The sequence below is a fragment of the Manacus vitellinus genome, unplaced genomic scaffold (assembly GCF_001715985.3).
Source record: "Manacus vitellinus isolate BGI_N305 unplaced genomic scaffold, ASM171598v3 scaffold_51_pilon, whole genome shotgun sequence".
NCBI classification, from domain to species: Eukaryota; Metazoa; Chordata; class Aves; order Passeriformes; family Pipridae; genus Manacus; species Manacus vitellinus.
Window position 1 is genome coordinate 1,765,998 of NW_021940620.1, and position 23,219 is coordinate 1,789,216.

At 43.5% G+C, this 23,219-nt stretch overlaps 1 protein-coding gene across 1 annotated transcript in view; it reads right to left on the reverse strand.

Annotated features, from left to right (window-relative positions):
- The window catches only part of FSTL4 (follistatin like 4), a 192,192-nt gene extending 169,375 nt beyond the window's left edge, over window positions 1–22,817 (reverse strand). The window contains exons 1-2 of the mRNA XM_018081172.3: window positions 22,685–22,817; window positions 12,900–12,933 (exon numbers count right to left, since the gene is read on the reverse strand). Coding sequence (XP_017936661.1) covers window positions 12,900–12,933; window positions 22,685–22,810 — 160 coding nt within the window. The 5' untranslated portion in view covers window positions 22,811–22,817. The remainder of the gene's footprint in view (window positions 1–12,899; window positions 12,934–22,684) is intronic.
- Between the last annotated feature and the right edge of the window lie 402 nt (window positions 22,818–23,219).

Consider the following 23,219-nt stretch of genomic DNA (forward strand, 5'->3'; position numbering starts at 1 on the left):
CCAGAGAAATCACTCAGATTAGCAGAGCTCCAGGAATCAATAGGGGTATTTTTAACCACTCTCAGAAATTTCTTCTTTGCTTCTGCTGCTGGAAATACCAGAATAGATGGAGCCTCCTGGGCACCAGCAGAGTCTAGTTCATGATATTTTTGTTTGCTTCCTCAAAAGCTTTAGTAAGACACGGCATGTCAGGGACAGGGGTCATGGCTCAAGCCCTTCAGTACATCAGCCCCTTTGCTGTGCTCCTAAATCTTAACAACAAAATACAAACAACAGCCAGAAACAGCAGCAGAAGCTCCTTCCTGTGCGTTTTCCTCCTCCAGGAGATACACTGAAAACATGCTGCACATTAGTCCCACCTAGAGAGAAGAGCTTTCTTCTCATCGTGTGAAAAAACATCACTTTTCCAGACAAATAATTATGCAATTACACAAATAATTGTGGGGCTGCACCTCTCACTAACACCAGCCCATCCCACTCGGGGGCTCACATCTCTCTTGCAAACTACGTGACCCCAATTACAGGGAAAATGCTCAAAGCTACACTCCAGTGTTGCAGGACATTCTGCTGCTTAAGTTTCTTGCCTTTTTTCCTAATGTATGCACACAAATTTAATTATTTAGAGCTCAGAGTCAATAGGGTTGGATCAGCACCAATGACTGACTCCCACTGGCAGTAGCAAGACCTAAAGGAATCACTACCACTCTCATGAAAAAGGCACATCCTGACTATCAGATTACAGGATATTGACATTTGTGACAGTATTATAAAGTTAAATATTATAATAATTAGTTTCCAGCTGATTTGATCTCAGAAATCATACCAGCTTTGGTGATGTTTGCACTCCAGTGAACCCTGTTTTCACGTGTTTCCTACCAGAGGACGCAGGAAGAGGAAATCTTAGGGGGAAAATGCATCACTGAAGAAGTGATAACTTTTTAACTTCTCCTATCAGCATTAATTATTATTAAATCCTGAATGAGGTCTTGGGGCAAGAAACAAGGAGGGAATTGCAGCCAAAGCCCTCACCCCTCAGTGCCAGCTGCACCCACAGCATCCACAGGCAGAGAGCTGGGATCTGGGAATGCAGCATCACACCCTGCCAGACATCACCTGGGCTGAGCATCTGCTCCATGAATTTTAATTTCTGACAACCCAACTCCCAAATAAGATCTAACTCTGGGCAAAACAGTTCCCCAGACAGCTACTGCAGAACTGTGCCTCACACTGGGCACTCAGCTGTGCCCACACGTGAAGCAGAGAAACACTTGGGCTGGAAAACATCTCCAAAATCATCCCCAGCAGTGCCAAGACCACCAGTAACCCACGTCCTCAAGTGCCACATCTACACATTTGTTAAATCCCTCCAGGGATGGGGACTCCACCACTGCCCTGGGCAGCTGTGCCAGGGCTGGACAACCCTTTCAGTGATGAAATTTTCCCTAATATCCAATCAAACCCATCTCATGTGACAGCAGGGAGGTGGTAGCACTCCTTATGGCACATGTCACCCCTGCACAGATGTGACTCCTGGCCCCACTCTTGAGAAAACAGAATGAACTGACAGCTTGACCCCGGGGGACACTCACAGCAGGATGACCCCATCCGTGCCAACAGCAAAAAGAAAAGTCCAAACTAGCAAGTCTGAATTCTAAGCTACAAATTAAATAAAGCAAAAAGTAAATATGCTCATCTCAGACTCCACTGTCCCCCCATTACAGTGTACCCCCAATCACACTCTTATCTAAGTCCTACAGTCAGCACCACATGAAACTCTCCACCAAAGTTCTTTCATTTTTTCATCCAAAAAGGAAAGATTGAAAAAAAAAAAAAGACAAAGGAGATAAGGCTGAGAGACCTGAAAGCCATTTTTATCCTAATAGCTGGCAAACACACATCATTAGATTCTGATAGCAAGTAAAAAAGACTGTGTTTACAGTAACTTTAAAATCAGCAAATTCTGTTCAAGAATAAAGGGAGTGAATCCACTATCTGACAGTTGCCATTAATTTCTAGACCTGATGAACAGCTCCTGTGCTCAGTAGCTTCCCAAATTTCCTTCTCTCACAGTTGGCCTAGTAAAAGATATTTCTTTTCCCTACAAACCTTGACCTTCATATTCTAGTGCCTGATAAATAACCAGCACAGAAAACAGATTTTTATCTGAATTTAAAGAAGAAAGTTTGTGTGTTCTCTCAAGGACTAACTGAACCTTGTTAAACAAAACCCAACCCTTTGGCTTTAGAAAACTTTCCCTGTAGCTCATGGAAACATCAGGTCTTCTTCTGGTCACATGGCACTGCCTGTAGGAAAACAGTGATAGCACCAGCAATGTTCCCAGTAATAAAAAAGAAATACTAGTATAGGTGGTATGTGGAAAATAAGACTTATTTTTACAGCAGCATGTGTAGCATCCAATGGTGAGGAATTTATTTCACTGTAGATCTAGACAGTGCTCAGCTTCATCTGTGTTCATGAAGAAGCAAAATCTGAACTCATTCCTTCTCACCAGAAGTAAACCAAAATAGTACAAGAACTTTGTTGTATTTAAGTCAGCACAAGTCCCAGTTTTAATAATTATTAGCTCATCTTATTCTTGCTTCTACGGACTTTAGCTATAAGTAAAGCCACAGGGTGCCTCTTCACATGTTGGAGATGGGATTTTGCAAGTGAGCTAAAAGCATCTAGTTTGGGGATGGGTTTTTGCCTGTTTATTTCAACTGAAAACTCGACAGAGCAGTTCTGACCAACTGCCTTGAACCACTCCATGCCCTAAAGCCGTGGGAGCAGCACGTGAGCTGAGCCCTCACCCCAGCAGTGCCCAGCCAGCACAGGTCACACAGGCCTCTGGGAGAGCAATCAGGGACATGAGGTGCTGGATAAGGGCTGCACTCGAGGATCTTAGAGGCCTTTTCCAGCCTTGACAATTCCACATTTCCTGGATCCCCTCCCTCTCCGAGCCAGACCTGCAGACAAAAGCTCCATCCCCGAAGCTGCCGAGGAGAATTTTAAGGCAGCAGAGGAGTGTTTGTTTGTGCTAAGAAAAAGATTTAATGGTCAAATTAAGTGCACTGTGCTTAGCTCTCACTGCCAGAGCAGTGGGGTATGGATGGCTCTCCTGCTGGAGCAGGATCTCTCCAGAGGGTCCAACACCCGCCGTGTGCTCGTTGGCACATCAGCACTAGGGGTACGCTCCTCCCTGCAAGGAATCCCACTGCTGCTCTGCCAGGAACCCTCCTGTCCTGTGGGAATACACTGAAAGAATGAACAGTACGCTGGGTTTATGGAAAAGCTGAAAATTATTGCTGCAAAATCAGAGAAGTGCAATGGAAACTCCGCTGTTAAAGGACCGAGTCAGTACAGCTCCTCCACGCAAAGGAAAATAACTTGGACACTTTTAATGGTTTCCATCATGTTCCTGTTGCTAAATGAACACAACATAACGTGTTTTGCTTGTATCATTCCCGCTATTAATTGCTGTGACATTTGGAACTGGAAATAGTCCCACAGGTTTCCCAAAGAGAAAAATGCCTGTTTGTCAGAGGCGCTCGGCGAGGGCAGCGCTGCTGTTCCCTCAACCAGCCTCTCACTCTCCACTGAACAAACATCATCCTGCAAAATAATCACATTAGAGCTGCTGCCTGCTGGAAAGGCAGAGGGGTGAAAGCAAAGACAGAGAGCTGTAAGTATTATTTCTGTTTTAGAATACTAGAGGGTGCTCAGATAAAGACGCCTGAACGATGATGGGGTCATCTAATCAGAGGGAACACAGCTCAGCTATAATAAACAAGGCCTGATGAACACGCTGCCTTTGAAGAGGGAATTGCAATGCCTGATACACAGATCAGACAGGATTTGTTCTCCTGATGTTCTTTATATTGAGAGAACGTTAAAAAGAGGGTAAAGAGTCATTCTCAGCATTGTCTCACGTTCAAACAGGAATCTTTTTCAAGTTCACTCAGAGCCCAATTACTCCACCAGCATCTCCACACCTCCCAGGACACATTCGGGTGACCCAGTGATAATACAGACTGTGTGACTTCCCAAAAATGCTCACTTAGCACTGCATCTAACCCAGCTGACCTGCTTGGAATATATTTAGAGGTGTTGTCCAAATGCAAAGCTCCCCACACAGGAAGCATTTATTATATTTCCAAATGCAAAAGAAAGGCTCTCTACTGTTCCTGTTCCTTTGTTGCTACCTCTGTGTGAGACTTCTCTCTAATTAAGATGCCTTGTAGTATTGAGGAGCAGTCAGGGTTTCCAGGATAATTTAATGTACTTGTAAGGGCTTTGGCTTATTCCCCATGCTGTGCCTTACAGGAAGGACTTGCTCCTTACTGGTTTTGAGACCAGCTGCTCAGTGGGAGGTGTGACAGTCCTACATCCAGTACAAAACTCTGCAGCCCAGGCTGGCCAGTTCACCCCCACGATGGCAAAACCCAAACTGGTTTTTCAAGAATGACATGAGCCTTCTCTCCAGCTTTTCTATGGCTCCAGCTGCTCATTCCAAAACCAGCATCCAGAGCCAGCACACTGGTCCAGCCTCCCCAAGCAGTGAGGCTAAAAGCTAAATATGACTTATTACATACTTTAAGGAAAAATAACAATTTTGGAAAAGTAAATATGGCTAACAAAGAAAGAATTCTATAGAAAAAACCCAGAAAGTCTAGAAAGGATAATAAAAAAAATAATCTAACTACAATAGCATAGAGCAAAGTTATTGTTTAAAACATTCAGACATGAAAAGCAAAGAAAATGATCCTATTACAGGCAATTCACATCACAGAATTTAAACCAGAAGCAGGGGCACTGCATGCCACTGGCACCTGCTTTGCAGTTGCAATGAGAAACTAAATTGAAATCTTGTAAGTGACATTTTGAAAAACTTCCAGTTCCGCTGATGGAAAACACGACTTCTTTTTTTCCTTGTATATTTTATTTTCCAAGCTAGAGCATAACTTTATGCTATTATCTGCTGGCTGCACAAGGTGGGTTTGAGCTGCGGCCTTTGCAACAACTACTGAGCACACAAAGCCCGGGAACAGACACGCTGATAACTTTGACAAAGCACATTCACCAACGGGCTGAACACAATCAAAACCCAGGATCCAGCTGATGCCTTTGGAAGGAACCAGCTGTGAAGCCTGGAGGTCCAGAATCACTGATTTTATTCTGGTTACTGGGGCAGTTTCATGATAGAAGTCAAATAGTTCTATGCTCAATCAGAACAAGCAGCTGGGCTGAGATTCAGCCCTAATGGCTGTCACAGCACTGGGGACACTTCATCTGAACCTCCCCAAAACTGAAACAGCAGAAGGAATGACAAAAATACCACCTGCATGGGAGAGGCAAGGACAAGGAGGAGAAGGGGACAAAACATGAGGATCATCCTCGTGCTGCTCCATAAACACACACAGTGCCCAAGCATTGCCTGTTCTGTGCAAAACAACAAACTTCTCTACTGTTCTTCAAAAGATCTCATCAAACACAACAAGCAAGCAGCATGGCAGGGATAAATAACTCCTGCCTCGTGACAAACAAGGAAATATTTATGGAAGGCTATTAAACTTGGATTACTGAGACTCTGGAGCAGTTGCAGAGTAGCCAATCAGCTCTGCTGACTAAATACATATTTATAAATGCTTTAGCTGGTTTATTTACCCAATGGACCAAAATGGCTTATTCATTCTGTTCTGGTTTTATTTGGGTCCATCAAGTACAGTAAATGTGCAGTTAGATGCATAATAAAAACTCCTTTAGAAAAGTAATTACATTACCTTATCCACAGTAGATTTTTCTTTCCCAAGCACCAAGAACAACTGGACCATTTCACAGGCTCCTAAGTTCTTATTAAAAATATACTGACACACACTAATTACTGATCTGAAATCTTGCTTAGGAATGTAAAGTCCAAAGGAAACATTTCCAAACCAAGCAGGGACCCCTGAAAACCACTAATCTAAACAGAGTACTTGCTATGGCAGCAGCCAGGGACATGGGCACAGCACCAACCACCTGAACAGTTCCCTCTCCACATCCTGTTAGGAAGGAATTCTTGGCTGGGAGGGTGGTGAGGCCCTGGCACAGGTTGCCCAGAGAAGCTGTGGCTGCCCCATCCCTGGAAGTGTCCAAGGCCAGGTTGGATGGGGCTTGGAGCAACCTGGGCTGGTGGAAGGTGTCCCTGCCCATGGCAGGGGGTGGAATGAGATGGGATTTAATGCCACTTCCAACCCAAAGCAGTCTGGGATTCTCTGATCCCGCAGGTTTTGATGAAAGTTGGATGTGGTGGAAGAATAAATCCGACAGATCCACAGGTAAGTCCTGCAAGGAGCACTGGTGTGGCCTCAGTGCCCTGCTCCCCTCCAGGAGAGACCCCAGAGCCCTTCAGAGCCTCTCCTGCCACAACCCCCCCCCTCCAGCTGGGCTCAGCCAGGCTGACAAGCTCAGCTCCCTGTGAGTGCCTGAACTAAGAGAGCACCGAGAGGGTAATTTCTCTTATTTTTATCTCATATTGGAGCAGTGAGTTGAAGCTCTGAAAATATTAACCTAATTGCTCTGCCTTCTGCTTAAAGCTCAGTTCAGGAAGAAATGGCATGCTGAAACCTAATAAGTCTGAAATTGAAAATACACCACTCTCTTACACATTAAGCAGACCAGCAGCATGTTCAAAAACTGTGACTCGAAAACCTGACAGGACCCAGAAGTGATCCTGGACTTTGGGTTTTCTGGCTCAAATCTGAGTTTACTTATTCTGCTAATTTCTGAGACATGCTGGATAAACTGATTTGTTGGAGAGTATATATTTGCATATTACATTATACTGCCATTATCAGAAACATCTGCTGCCAGCTTTTTATTCAACCCTTAACGAATCAGTTTATTTTACAGCTGGTGTGAAAACTCAGGGTTTCCAGTGCATCTGCACCTCTCCAAGTCATGTGCAAGCCCCTCTATGAGAGGGGCTTCTATCTCATGCAATGTTCTGTGTAACAATAGCATTTCAGCAGTTATGTGGCTGGACAAAAAAAGCACTATTTCATAGGAAGAGCAATGCACCACCCAAAAAACACCCCACAGGACTTCAAATCTCACTGTGGATTTCAACCTGGCTGCTGCTAAAGATGCTTAAGTCAAGAAAAGCCCATTTGTCTGAAAATATCTCCTCTTGTCCTTTAAGACAGGTTGTCTTAGAAGACCAGTGCAAACCAGTCCTGCTTTACTGCTCTGGGTCAGCTGGAGAAAAGTGCTTTGGAGGAGGTGAAGAAGAAGCCAAAACAAAGTATGTAGGACAAAGTGGCACCTTCCAAAAGACTGCCCAGTTCAGCTGGAAAAAGTAGAGAAGCTTGTGTGGAGCCCAGGGATGTCAGAAGCCAAGAGCAGGAGCAGCTTATTCAGCTGCCAAATCAGCACAGTTTGTTCTGCTTTCAGGTGGAAAAAGAGAGATGCCTTCAGGCACATCCAGCCTCACACTCTGCACTGGGGATCCTTATTTATCAACTATGCTGGGATGGAATACATATATATGTTATTTTATGGATTTACATCCCTGGAAATCCTCACAAGGTCTCAGTTTTCTGGCTCCTCTCCACCTTCTCCCTCTTCCCACCCCAGGAACTGAAGTCTGGCCACTCCCTAAGCTTGCCCACAAGCTCCTTTGTCCCACCTGCTGCTGGGAACAGCTTTCCTGGTTTCCTGCTGCTCCAGAAGTTTTCACTTCAACTCCTTCAGGTCCATCACTGTGCTGCTCTAGCAAAGCCACACACTATTTTATTTACTTACTGAACAGTCCTGCCCATTCTGCCATGAACAGAACTCATTCCTCCTCATGCCCCAAAGTACTTCACTAGAAAAACTGATGGAGCCATTTAAAAGAACCTTAACTCTCCTTCCACCAGCCAGAGAGCTGGGCATGGGCTTCCTATACCTTTGGCAAAGCTGGGCTAAACCATGGCTGCATCCACATTTTCAGAGGGAATCCTCCTAAAGCAGCAAACAGTCATTTCTAAGTCAAACATGACCAGCAGGACCAGCATTGTTTGGTCCAGCAACACCAACAGTAACAGTAAAACTGCCCAGGAGCATTTGCATTCCTGTTGAATTTACTGCTGTGCCTAATGCTGCCTAATGTGTTGATTATTTGGGGTTCCTCCCACTCCACAAGGTTTTACTCCCTCTGTTAACTCCCATCACTTACAACCACAAAATATGCCCAGTTATAATTAAACACCATTGCTGAGAGATGGAACTGCAGTTTCTCCAGCTTAGAAATACAGGAACTAAACATCACATTAATATTTTGGCCCAAACATCCCTCCCTGGGTAACAGATTGGCAGTCACTGATAACAAGGCCCTGAAAAGTCAGAGATAATAAAGATTTCTATGAAAATAAAGCAGCTCTGAGATGGACAGAGACAAAACTTTGTTTGACTGAGTAATTGTTAAATATGCCAATTTATGACCCTATGAAATAGGTATTTTTAATTTAAAACCTGTTCTTTGAATTTCTGAGGCATGTCCTGAAGACACAGCCAGTGTGTTTCTGAACACCCAACACTTACAGAACATATACACACAAATATTTATTTACACATCATGCCATCTGGATGCAGCTGGGACAGACAGACACCCAGGATCCTGGGGGTACAGCTGCTTCTGAAGAGCAACACAGGCACAGCCACTGATTCTGGAGGGGTTTGACCAAGCCTTAAGGAACAAAACCAAATTTCTTGGACTCCAGCAATAGGAAAAAAACCTACAGAATGGGAAATTAGGAGGGGATTTAGTACAGAGGTAATTACAGACAGCCACTTCATTGTGTTCCTGAAGAGTTTGAGGAGAGCAACTTCTGAAGCTGTTGGCTGGATCTTCTACCATTGCTGACTGCTTTCCAATAAAACTACAGCAACCTGGGAAATCTCAAGGGGGAAAGGAAAAAAAAGCCATATTCTGTTTCTCCTCACTGCGATTAGGAAATACAGTGTAACAACGAGGATTGTGTATCTATAATAAAGATATACAAACAGGATAGCCACATCACAGAGCTTGTGAAAATTCAGAGGGGTGCCAGCCTTTTAATTCAAACCAGGCAGTTAAAGTTCACATCATTACAGCAGTGTGATGTCACCTGTCTGAATAAATCTAGGGCTGCATCTCATTTAATAAGATTATATGGTCAGAGCAGAAGCAATTTGCTTGAACATTTCTTGGCTGAACGGTTTCAAAAGCATCTTTTGACACTAATTTGTTGAATGGATGATTGCAGTCAACACAAAAACAAATTAAAAAGTTTTAAGTGCTTGGGCTAGTAAAAAGCAAAGGTGTCCATTAATCCAGCAGAGCTTTGCTTATTTATATCTGCTGAAGATCTGGCTCTTTGTGCTTCATGAGCCTCTACAGATGCTTGGGCAGAGAGTTGTACTCAGGAAAAGGGAAAAGACTCAACAGCTGAAAAAAGGTCTTCCTGCTCCATCTTCCCCCCCAATTTTAATTCAACAGAAAAACATAAATGGAGAGCATTCAAATCCTGCGCCTGTTTATCACATGCTAGGTTTTGAGTTTGTGTTCTCAGGTTTCTTGGCTGGTTGGGGGTTTGTTTGTTTTTAGAGCACAACACAAAACCTGGCACCCTGTCCCATATTCTAGTTTCCACTGCATGAGCATAATCCAGGTGGATACTGTCTGACCCCCTCAGAGCCAAATATCAACCGAATTAAGAAAAATATTCCTGCACCTTCTAATCAACTCCCAGAATGAGGGGTGGGGGTTTTCTGATTAAGAAATTATTTTTAGTCCGAAAGGTTAATATTTGCACACCAGTTGGACAATCCAGGCACAAAATGGCCCTGCACCCATTTCCATTTCGATTCACAAGGAAATCAGTCTCCATCCATCCCTGGAAGGTGGCTGCCAGCTGCAGTCAGGGAGGCATCTCCCCTCCACACCACAGCAATTAAAAGATCCTGTAATTACTGCTGATCCCGAGCCCATGGAAGTCAAAGGAAAGCCATTCATTGACTGTAATGGGCTTTGGAGCAGGTTCCGAATTTCTCCAGCATATTTAATCCTGACACTTTGGAAAGCCAAAGCCTCCCGGTTTAACTACACTCATCCACAGCTAAAAAAAGGAAGAAAATGTTTTCACACTTGACAACAATCGAGGCTTTGTTCCCTTTGAAAGAAAAGCGTCTGCTTTAAATCTAAAGGACTCAAACCTTTTGTCCCGAAATAAAGAAAAATCCTGAAGAATGTAAACCAGGATTGCCCCTCCTTTCACCAAAAGCTCTTTTTGTAATCATCCTGGATCATCCCTGAGCATGGGATGATAAAAGCAGGCATAGCCTAAGTCTGCTGAGCTCTCACCTTTGGGGGGGTTTCTATTAGATATTTTTAAGTTTTAAAGATTTTCAGCTTGTCGAGAGGAAGCCAAACCTTCCACCAAGGTTTGAGTGGACAAGGATAAACCCCCACACCCTCAAATCTTTTTCAATCATCTCATTTCCTCAGGTAAAAACCATTATCTACAAAAATTACCATTTTAGGGAAGAAAAAAGGCCTGAATATTAAAATTGCTTCATAACCTATCACAAAATCTACAATAAATCCTTTTGTGTGCATAATAAACATTTCAAACCCCCTGGTGTTTTTTTTTTTTCCTGGCACCAAGTGGTATCTGCTCTGTGCACATTTTAATACTGAGGACGTTTGTGAAAGAGCCTTTAGTTGAATTATTTTATAGGCACTATTGAGGAATAACTCCAGAGAAGAAGATACTTAATCATTGCTGAAAATCCCCAGGTAGCTCTGCAAATCCACAGGCTTTTGTGGCCAAGATGTATTTATCACGTTTGTTAGCATTTTTTTGACTTCTGAGGAGTTTGCAGTTCTTCAGGCAGCCTGGATTATTCACAGACTGCCTTGCTGGGCATCCAAATTTATCTGTACATCCTAATTCCCCCAATTTCCATCCCCTTCTCTCCATACCAGCTGTGGGTCTAACGAGCCTCTGACAGAGAAGTCCATTATCTTGAATTCACTTCTGAAAAAACTTATGGTTTCCCCCTTTCAGATGAAAGTCAAGTCTCACCCATCCTGTGAAGGCAACAAGAAACCAGCCTCACTCAGCCTGGGAATGTGGTGTCCTGAGACACTGATCTCCAAACCCATCATTGCTCTGGAGGAATGTTCTCCCAGCACCCACAGGATCTACAAACTCAGCCCTGATTTCAAAAACTGCCCTATTTCAGTTCTCAGAGGTGTTGGTGACTTGCACTGGGAAGGAAACTCTGGAGAGAAATTCTTATCTGAACCAGGACTAGAGGTACATCCAGTAGGTTGGATTCCATCTGTGTGTCTGTAAAGGACTACATCACAAACCAGAGCCAGAGCAGGACTGCAATGTCTCCACATCCAGGATGCCAAAAAGCTCTTCTGCATCTCAAAGCAACCTTGACCCAGCCAAGAGCCCTCTAAAACTGCATTTCTTCACGAAGAGTGGTAGAAGTTTGACCAAACACACACATATGCTGGACATCTGGGCTACACAGATTTCACCTTTAGCAACACCCATATTTATATATATTTATATTATATATTTACATTTTTATCTTTTATATATTTTATACTTTTTATATTTTATATTATATATTTATACTTTATATGTTTATATTATATATTCTATACTTTTATATGTTTAGTTATTATATATTTTATACTTTATATGTGTTTATATTATATATTTATACTTTATATGTTTATATATATATATATTTATATTATACTTTTATAATTTATATTATATATTTATAATTTTTATATATTTATTATAATATTTTTAATTTATTCAGTTCCTCTCTGCTGCCTCAGCCTCGCAGAAGGAAAAATCAAAACGAACACACACAAAAACACAACCACAGAAAAAGAAAGGAGATTATGTGCCCAGAAGACAAGTTACCCTCAGACCTGACCTTTTTAATTTCTGCAGTAAAACACTGGTAGTTACAACCTCTTCCCAACACAGGGGATGCCTGAAGCCATTAAAGAAGCTGCTGGAGAGGGATGGGGATTGCATTAATCCCTTGAAAGGAAAGTGCCACCCACTTCACATTCTACTGGGACGGATGAGGGAAGCTACTGCCTGATCCAGAGAACATCTGCTGAGCAAAATCCGAATTAATGACAACCAGAAGGAGCTCTTTGATGGCCCACCCTCACCCAGGAGCCTCAAAGAGCCCCTGGGGGCAGCAGCCAGTGGGTTTCCAAGGCAGCAGTTCCCAGGAGCAGGGAATGAGGCACCTTTGGGTGCACCTGCAGAGTGATCCATGGAGAGCTTTATCTGCACCTTTTCCTCCCTGAAATGCTCCAGGGTCAGAGTTTATCACAGAATCACAGAATGTTTGGGTTGGAAGGGACCTCATCCAGTGCCACCCCCTGCCATGGGCAGGGACACCTTCCACCAGCCCAGGTTGCTCCAAGCCCCGTCCAACCTGGCCTTGGACACTTCCAGGGATTCAGGAGCAACCACAGCTTCTCTGGGCAACCTGTGCCAGGGCCTCCCCACCCTCCCAGGGAAGGATTTCTTCCAAATATCCAACCTAAACCTGCCCTCCTTTAGTTCAAAGCCATTTTGGTGCCCTGCCAGCACCCAAACCTTGCCTTGCACCCCAAACACCATCATGCAATTCTGTGCTAAAAGAGCAGCTTTTCATTGGAAAAAAAAAAAAAGAGTACAATTTGTGACACCAAGAGCTGCCAGACAAGCACCAGGCACAGACTGTTGGAAATCCCCCAGCAGCACGACCTTTCAAGTGGGTAAACTTAGGCTTGTTTTAAAATGTTACTGCAGGAATACTCGACACCAACACACACACACAAACTGAAAGAAAACTGGGTTTCCTACCTTTTCTTCTTGTAACTTCAAACCTTCTGGAGTCCTATAAGGAAAAAGAGAATTTTTTGGTGGTGGTTTTTATGAAACACGAGAATTGTTCAAAGGCAGGAGGAACAAAACCCCCTAAAAACATGAGTCACTGACCCAGGGAAGTAGCTGTGAAGCTCAGGGCAATAACTGAGGAGTAATTACAAGCACACACTTCAGTTTGTTCACAGATATTTGATGGATAAATATAACACAAAGTGATTCATCACTTTGTGATAACTTACATTGTGAAACACAACATTTTTCTTTAAAATGGATTTTTTCCCCCCTCTATTGATATTAAGAGGGAGCAATCTAGGAGGGTTATTATCACTACACCAAAGATTTGGGGTTGAGGAAGGAGGAGCCATTACAGGTACTTTTAGCAGACACTTGTTCAAATACTTGAATAATTTCAAAGCAACTGGACCACTCAGAGCTGAGGCTCATTTCAGCCATGCACACCTGCATGATTTGCATCACAACCATCTCTAATACAGAAACTTCTGTTAAAAAGGCACTGCATAAAGTCTCAAAGGGTACTGCATTCCCAGACAACACTATCTGCTTGTGCTAATGGTGAGACTTCAGAGGAATAAATATTTAATTTGAAGCAGTAACATTATTTATGGGTTAATTACAAACACGTTTAATTTCCATTGTTGGAGTTACTTCTTGCAACGAGTATTAAAAACAGAGAATCATGAAGGACTGTTAACAGACCTTGGCACCCTCCAAGTCAACTGAGAGGGATAAACAAAAAGAGGGGTATTTGCTTATAAAAACCACTGTCATTATTCCCTGTAGGATGCTACCTCAGTGATCCTGAGCAATGTGTACACTGGCATTCGGGATTAGCAGAGACTTCAAAGCATTTATCCTCTTCAGGCAGCAAAGCTCCCGAGCTGCAGTTTTTCTCCAGGGACCTCTCAGAGCTTTTCAAAATATTAGTTTGAGAGGTGGGGCACAGGATAAAAAAACCTCAGCCCCAGCTGCTGTCCTTAATCCTGTGTACATGGAGGACATGCAAAAGTACTTTTAAAGTTCCCCAGAGTCCCTCCCTTGAACGAGCTGTTTGAATTCTCTGCAGTTCAAAAGCTGAGAAACACTAAAACTAATTACAACAATTAATATTGATCAAAAGAAAATAGACAATCAGACTCTATTAAAAGAAAAAAAATCCAAGTGTCAGCTCACTTGTATTAAACACCCTTCTGGTACTTCCATGTCTGCACAGACATCGTGAAAAACAAAGGATGGTCTTCAAAGTTTCCCTTCTTTTACTCTATTCCCCTTATAATTATGAGCTCTGATGAATATAAACTACCCCAAAAACAGATGTAGGATTCAGAAGAAAAGCTTGTCAGAACTGCAGTGGGAGGACATGAGGTCAGTTCAAGCCCTCACTTCTCATTTGTGTCCCCCAAAATATCCCTTCCATGAAGAAAAACACCAATGACACTGAGAATTCTCATGATTTCAGGAGAGTACACAGAAAAATGGGAAAATACCTGGCAAGCACGGCAGGGCTTAAAGAACAGCACAAAAAGGTATCAGGCCCAGGTAGAGACCTTTCTTGTGCTAGAAGATACTGCTCTCAAGTTAAAAAAAGATCACACAGAGGTTTTAATAGTGTTACCAGTAGAGATCCAAACTATTTTGATAAAAATGACACTAAAGTTCTCGAATGCATTGCCTGAGGAACACTTTTCTGCAGAAGCCATAAAGCAGATGGTTATAAATGAGACTTATTTCATGGGCACCATTTAATGACTGCAAATTCCTTTAACTAAAAATCTAATTTTATCAGAGCATAAATCACATGCTTTGAAGGGAAAAATTTGTTTCGGATTTTCCATTCCTTCCAGAAAGCTTCTTCATGTACCCCTTTACACAGCACTTCATTAATGCAACACAACAGTTTTATTTGCCAAGGTTCACTTTTAGCACCTATTTTCCTACTTTTTAATGTTTAGTCAATTGAGTACAGAGTAAAAGGTCTTTCTGTTCTGTAGCTGAAGTGCCTGATCACTGTCATGTGGAAATCAATGTTATGTGTTTGCTTCAGGATTGCCTTTCCCCAGCCACGCAGCTACTGAAAAACTGCATCTCCTAAAGACCAGTGTCATCGAGTGTGATAACTAATTCTACCAGGATGAGGAAAGACAAAAATCAGAACCAAAATCCAAGGCAGTTCAGTGCCTGCTGTCACAGAGCTTCACTCCCCTGGAGCTGCTGTGTGTGTGTGAACCTGAGGCAATTTAACAACTGCTTTGCACAAAGCCCCTTTCTGCTCTTACAAAGGGAATGCCAGTCTCTCAGAGGGCAGCATCTACCTGTCCTGCCAAGGCATAATAGCTGGTTGGTGTTTTATCTCCTGATTAATGCTCAGTCATGGGCCCACGGATGAGCAGAGCACTGGGGATAAATCAGATTTCATTCAGAGCAAACACAAGGCACCGGGAACTTCATTGTGCAGCGTTAAAACACAACACCACGGAGGGAACACACAATATACAACAGTGCTTGGTATCCAGGGTGCTGCAAATGGGTTTACTGACAGTCATTAGTGAGGGATTCAAGCAGCAAAACCACTGTCAGGTTGTTTAGTACAGAATCCCAGAATGGGTTGGGTTGGAAGGGACCTTAAAACTCATCTCATTCCATGGGCAGGGACACCTTGCACTGGACCAGGTTGCTGCAAATCCTGTCCAACCCAGCCTTGGGCACTTCCAGGGATGAATTCAGTATTTAGAGCTCTGTCCAGAGCTTTGCATTTCCCATCCCTTTCTGTTCCTAACCTCTGACCCACAAACATGGAACATGGACCACCAAGGCTGGCACCAAACAGGTACCAACTGCCCTCAAGCACAGCAACCCCCAGGATAACCTGGCACTGGTTTCAGTCTCCTGCCCTTAATGCTGATTTAGATTTAGTCAAAAGACACCCCTTTCTATCAGCAGAAGTTACCACGGTGGACTTTGTGAAGAAAACCCCACCAATTAACACATCAGGTGGAAGAGATGCAGAAGAACAGGTAACACAACCCAGACCCACAAATTTCCTGCACTGCTGGCCCGGAGCAACCCCCTTAGCAGACCCTTTGTGGGAGACACAGCAGTGCAGGCAGATAAATCAAAGCCAGTCCCTGCAGCTGGGCTCACACTGGGGCTCACAATAAATCAGCTGCCACCTCTGCACACCCCAGGGCTCCAGGGAGCTGCTCTCAGGCTCAGCCCAACTGCTGCACTACTTCTAAATATACAGTCCTGACTCACTTAGCAAATTAATAAAGAACTGTCTCTTCCTATTAATAGATTATCATGCCAGGGATTTTTTTTTTTCCTCCCTTCAGAGCATTCTCTTCCTTATCTCCAGTGAGGGGTCAAGCAAAGAGGGCAGATGTAGATGGGATATTGGGAAGAAATTCTTCCCTGGGAGGGGGGGAGGCCCTGGCACAGGTTGCCCAGAGAAGCTGTGGCTGCCCCTGGATCCCTGGAAGTGTCCAAGGCCAGGTTGCATGGGGCTTGGAGCACCCTGGGCTGGTGGGAGGTGTCCCTGCCCATGGCAGTGGAGTGGAATAAATGAATTTTAAGGTCCCTTCCAACCCAAACCATTCCATGAAATGACACCCAGCACAGGGCAGGTGAGACACTCTGCACATGGGCTGTAGCATCAGCAGAGGTTATGACTAACACACAGCTTAGCCTGACAATCAGGATTTTCTGTTTACAACCAAGAACACAGAACATTTTCAAAAACCTCACTAATCAGGCAGAGAATATCCACTTTTTTTTTTTTTTTTGATCAGGCACGTGGGGGAAAAAAAAACCAGATCACGTGCTCCTGTTTTGAAAAAGTTTGCTACCAGCACAGACACTGGCAATTTAGGTTTGTCCTGTCTGGTATAAACACGGAGAGAAGCTCTGATGTCTCACATCACACAGGATCATCTGCTCGGCCATACGGCAGCTAATTGAGGTAATTGCTGCCTCTCTGATTTTGCTCACTGCTATTTCTGGACTTCAGATGAGAAACCCAGGTACAGCTCCATAAATTTCCACATTGTCATGGGGAAGCTCCTGGGATGGCTGTTTTTAGCAAGCCCAAATTTGCAGATGTAGCCTGGCTAATCTAAGGAACTGATAATTCCCCTGCTTGATGGTACAAAGTACTTTAAGTAGAACTGTCTTCCTTTAAAAACTACTGCTGCAGCCTTTTATTTAAAGGGAGAATATGCCAAAAATTAGTCAATATTTAGTCTTTTAAGGTTAAATGGCTTCTGAACAGAATATCACAGTGTGACCCTCTGCCACATCACAGCCAAGTTAAGACTGCCTTTGATTTCTTTTTTTATTTGCAACATGTTTTACTCTGCTTTTATTTTCTTCTTCAGAAACACACCAGCATTTCCCCATCTAGGTTTGATTTTTCACAGTTGCACCTTGACAATCACTGATCCTGGGCCATAAACCAAAATTCTTCAAATTTTCTGCTATTATTCAAGTATGCAGTGCCTGCTTTGCCCCAAGTAGCACAGCATTCACATTTCTTAGTACTCCAAGCATAAGAGCATCCCATAAGATACAGCATTTATTAAATCCTCTGAGGACACAGAAGAAGGTAGGTGGGGTTCAGGGATGCAGAGAAAGGACCCCAACAAATATATATATAACAAACAGTCAGTAGACAGATATTATCAAAACATTCCACAGCACCTTGAACTGCAGATGCCCTGATAGCCAGCACTCAGAGCAAAAGCTTCTCTACAGGGATAACATACTAGTTAAGATTTAGACTGCTCCACAAAAAAGCAATTACAGCTTGTTAGAGATAGCACTTCAATGCAGGTAACAGGGAGTGAATTATCACTACATACCACAGTGATACAAAAATAAACCTCACTCTTGTCTCCATGTACCTTCATTAATGCTTAAACAGGAGCTGGAGCCCAGTACAGATTTAAGTTCAAATTTGATTCTTCCTTTTTTTTTTTCTCCAAACTGAATGAAAAGCAGAAAGAACACTGACATGGCAAAGAACACACGACTACTAATAATAATTAAAATAAATACCAGGATATTAGATTTTCAACTGCATATAAAATTGATACACTGTGCCTGTCTTACTCCAAGCTCGTGCTCTGAAATTGTGTCTCTATTTGAATTAGAAGCAAAATCTTCTGATAAAAGTCTTTGCAATTTTGTACCTTGCTTTCCAAAACATTGTTTTCCTGGTCTGTTGGGTTAGGAAATATGACTTTGCTGGGGGAAGGAGCAAAAAATCATCCCTATGACTCCCTTGCTACTCAGAATAGCCTGCTGTGGTCTTCAGATGCAGCAGTAAGTGATGCAACATTGAAGAATCTGAATATAATGAGGAATTCCAGCAATAATTGATCCTCCAGCCAAGCACAGTTGAGGCTGTGAGTGGACTCCAGAGAGGTGCTTTATCCTGGCTAGGATGGCACTGAAGGGCTGCTCTGACCCAGCTGTTTGCAGGCAGAGGGAGGTTTGAGGTACATTTATCCTTGGAGGTTTTAAGCAGTTCAGGTGCCACAGAAACAGAACCACAGAATGGTTTGGGTTGGAAGGGACCTTAAAGATCATCCAGTGCCACCCCTGCCACACCTTCCACTAGACCAGAACTGCTCCCAAACCCTTCCAACCCAGCCTGGAATGCTTCCAGGGATGGGGTGTCTACAGCTTTGGGCAAGTAATAACTACTGAACAAAACCCACGGGCAGCAACCCAGCCAAGACCTGCCAGCATGGAGAAAGATATGGTGCCTTGGAAAATGAGCAGGTTTGCTGGGTCTATGAGCATGAAAATAAGCATTGGTCTAACCACCCAGGATGCTCTGAGGTTGGTGATGTCATTTAAAGGCATAAAGCAAGACAAGGTATCAAACAGCAATGGGGAGGAATGACCAAGGTCCCTGCAGTCTCCTCAGGCTCCTTAAGGAGGAGAATGGGTGGCAAAAATAAATAAATAAACAAAAAAAAAGGCACGGCATGAAAGCCAAATTAAAGCAATTAAGTATTTCTAGCAAACCACAGAGCTGTTATGGTTCTGTAGCCCTGAGCAGACCACAGGATGTCTGCCAGCCTTTGCTGGAGCTGCTTGGGAGCTTGGTGACATCCAAATATTTAACAATTCAGCACAAAACAACTACTCGTGTACCACAACACAGGATTATCCTCCACTTTCACGCTCTCTAGCTGGGATAACATTGCTCCAGCTCCCCACCAGCAGTGCCCCAGAAAACCTAACACACAATTTAGTTTCTGAGATGGCTCCTGTTAGAGGAGCTCCCTGCAGCACATGGGAGATCTGGGCTGAGGAAGTCCTGCAGCACTGCTCTGCTCCCCGTGGGCTGGGAAAGGGAGATGGAAAACCTGCCCCAAGAACTATGGCAAAACCAGCTTGGCTTCAGCACACACAGGGAAGCAGCCCCTCCCAGAGGAAGCAGGGAATGGCAGAAGGAAAGCTGGCTGTCAAATTTCAATCTTGAATTAGATGCCTTTGCAAAATACCCCAGGAGGCTGAAAAAAAAAATCAATCTGAGCTACGAGTGTGGAGTTCCTTGAGAGACTGAGTGGACTAACACCCCTGGCTCCTCCAAATCCAAACTCCAGGGTTATTTCAGATCCAGGTTGTTTGTCTTTTTTCTGCTCATGCTGGAAAGTCCCTTCACTCCCACTGGCAACGACTCACAGAGCTGCATTTTTTAAAAACTCCTTTCTAAGCCAGCACAGAGCTGCCCATGACTCGTGCTCACCCCTAACACATCCAGCTTGACCATGGAATCAGACTTGCTGAAGGCAGAGGCAAAAATTCGTCCAAAAATACCCCTCTGCAGTGGCGACCTCTATATATTTAAGTATTTTGGCATCTATTCCACTCAGTAGGATTGAGTCCTGTGATGGCTCAACCCTGAGAAGCTGCACCCAAGTCCATGTGCAATGCCCAGAAGCTTCAAGAGCTTTCCAGCACCCCCTGGAACCAGCCCATGGGAAGTTTCACAGTGTAAATGTGACAGAGTATTCTCCAAAATTAACACAAACCAGGCAAGTTGCAAGTTTCCACTTCAAATACTAATGCTGTCCTTTTTTAAATTAGGTTTTCTATTTTAGCTCATTCTACACCATTGGAATTTCATCCTGCATTCATGTATTTATTAACTACCTAATCAGGACTACAAATATTCCAGAAAACAACCCTCTTCTCAGGAACACCCCAAAAATTTGAGGGGTGAAAGGCTGAGCACCAAGAAAAACACAGACCACTGCTGTGTTAGAGAGTTCATTTCTCATCAGAAGGACTGTAGAGTGTAGTCTTATTTTTCCTTTATAAATGCAAAGCACAACTGCAATAATTCTACCACAAACCATGAAGAAATCAATTTAGCAATCTGAACATAAATTAAGCAATGTTTTTGATTCAGTCAACTTGTTCCTATGTAGATCAGAACAAGTATTAGTGAAGGTCAGTGACCCATACCCAAGTATTTGCTTTGATGAAGTTCACAGGAATTTTCCATCAGAGCACACTTCAAATTACTTGACCTGTAAATTAACCCTTTACTCGTTTCTAAAGCAATTTTAGTGAATTGCCAGGAGCATTTCTATTTGTGATTCAATGTTTTCAAATGCATGTTAATGGCTCTGCATATTAATCCAGCCATAAAATTTGGTGCCTAACAAACTTCTCATGGATGAGGAGCTCCAAACTGAACCAAGCCCAGCATCACTACAGAAGGATTTCAGGTGATTCTTATTATTGAAAAGGTATTTTGGCTAAACTGTTTTCTGCAGGAGAAAATATCTGCTGTCTTCTCTCAGAAGGTGTTTATCTCAGTTTCCCTGACCTACCAAAAGCTGTGCTCAGGGCTTTCAGATTCATCTTGGTGTTTGGTGCCATACTTTTATAAAGACTATTTATTGTGGAAACAAGCTCTCTGCACAGTTATTTTTTTCAAAAATCTGAATTATAACTCTCATCCCTTGAAGCTCTTTTAATTGCATTCTTTGTACATTCAGAATTTTAATAGTCACACTCGTTAAATTCTGAGCAAACCTGAGCAAATACATTTCTCACTGAGATTCTTCCACCTCAAGCAAGATCAAGTAATTGGTAAAATAACGTCATGGGTTTTAGGGAAAGATCAAATGAATTAGTGTCTTTCAAGTAATGTAATAGTTCTGTGATTTATGTTAAAGTAAATTATTTGAGTAATGAATTTAATTCTTCAGAGTAACTTTTTTCAAAAATCAAAACTAATATGCATTAGTGAAGAATGAGATTTTTTTCAACTGCAAAAGCATGAAAAATACTTAATTATTTTTAATAAAAAGGCAAAAGTGACCTGAGACTCTACAGGAACATGGTTAACAGAGTACCAGTGTATCACCTGAGCCTCCACAGTAGCAAAATAACAGTGAGGGTGTGGAGGGGAACTGTTTTTCTTCACTTTTACAGACCAGAGGATGGATAACTCCAGAAAAAAGGACACCTGAGACAGAACTTGGAACCTCCAACAGCACTGAAATGACTTTTGAGTCCTGCTAAGCAGCAAAGAGCAACTTTTTAATTGGCTTAAACTATAATGCAGACACTTGTGAGTGTTTGTAGATGGGATGTGACTGGGAGAAATGGGATTCTCCAGCTAGAAACAGATCCTGAGGCTTAAATAGATCCAATTGCAACATGAATCCATCAAGGGCTTATCATTAGCCTGGCATTGACTGATGTGTCTGCCAGGACAGAAGTGTTGGAGGCACTGCCAATTAAAAAATAGCCAAGGCTCCCTTTCCTGGCCTCCCCCACCACATCCCACTTCCAGAGCCACCACTTAGCAAACACATGATCATCAGGAACTAATTAAATAACTGAAATTGTTTCAGCATTCAGCACTGACTGCTCAAGAAAGCCACAGTTGTAGATTTTTACGGTTTTATTCACAAGTCTCAGCCTCAGACACGTGAAAACATGAGCCTAAATATTTCAGCAGGCAGCACTGAGCCCTGGGGCAGAGCCACCAGCCCTGCTGGGACAGCCTGCACCCAACCCCTGCCACACCAGGGACCTGCTCCATCCCAGCATGGCAGCCAGAGCCAACACTGGCACCTCCAGCACTGAAAACACCTTCAGCTGCTTCTCCATGAGCCCAGACTGAACACTGGGAAGGGCATCAGTGCCCTGCCCTCCTGCACAGGAGTCCCCCCAGCCCTAGGGGACAGGCACAGGGGTGGAGGAACATCACCTCTGGTTACAGCCACTGTCCCTGGGGCCTTTTCTATGGCTTTGTGCTTCACAGGAGTTTCACATCACAAAGTCAGGAGGGAAACGCTCCTGGGAAGTCATTTTGCTGATTCTCTCAGAGCTATCTATGGCTCAGTTTTCCTTTTTTTTAAGCAGCAAAAGAGCTTTTTTTTCAGGTTTCACCTAAAGGTCCAGTGACCCAAGTAAAGAACCAGGACAAAGCTTCCTTATTAAATTTAGTTTCATTAGCCCCAGCAGCCCCACGACAGAGCACCTCCACAACAGCCAGATGCCCAATTTCCCTCCCAGATGATGTCAGTATATCCAGTAAGTCTAAAACCTTCTGCTTCACTGTTTCTCACTGACCTCCTCAGCAGGTGTTTAATACAAATATACATGAATAAGCCCACACTTGTTTTTTGTTTTCAGCATGGAGAGCCTCAGCTCAGCCCCACAATAGAAAGGCAAGAGCTGGAGCTGCAGCAGCAGCTGGTGTACTGTACCTCTTGGTGCCACCTCCCCGCGTCCGAGAACAGCCTCCTGCTCCTGTCCACGTCCATCCATCCCCTCGGGACCAGAGGGAAAACCCCGAGCAACACGAGAGAGCACCAAAAGCTTCTTGCTGGCATCGTTTCAAGTCTGTTGAAAACAAGAGAACATTCATGGGACAACCACCTCACAGCCAAACCCAGCTTGGGCTCAGTAACACGGCAGAAGCTGCAGCTGACGGTGTCCATTCGCACTTGGGCAGTGCCCATGGAGCTCTACAGTCCCACCCCACAGCAGTTTTACCCCAAAACTGTCCTCCTCAGGACATGCTGTTCCCACAGAGCTCCTGCAGAACCAGAGTCCTGGGATTTCTGTAACTACTGTGGCCAAAAGCAAACCACACCAAAGCACAATATTATGGTACCGTGGAGGCCAAAGGGTGACTTTTCTTCCTTCTCCAGAGCCCCCAGCAGCAGAGGGTCATTCACAATCAGGGACTCACACCTGTACCCTCAGCAGATCTTCAGGAAAACCCCAGACATCCATTTT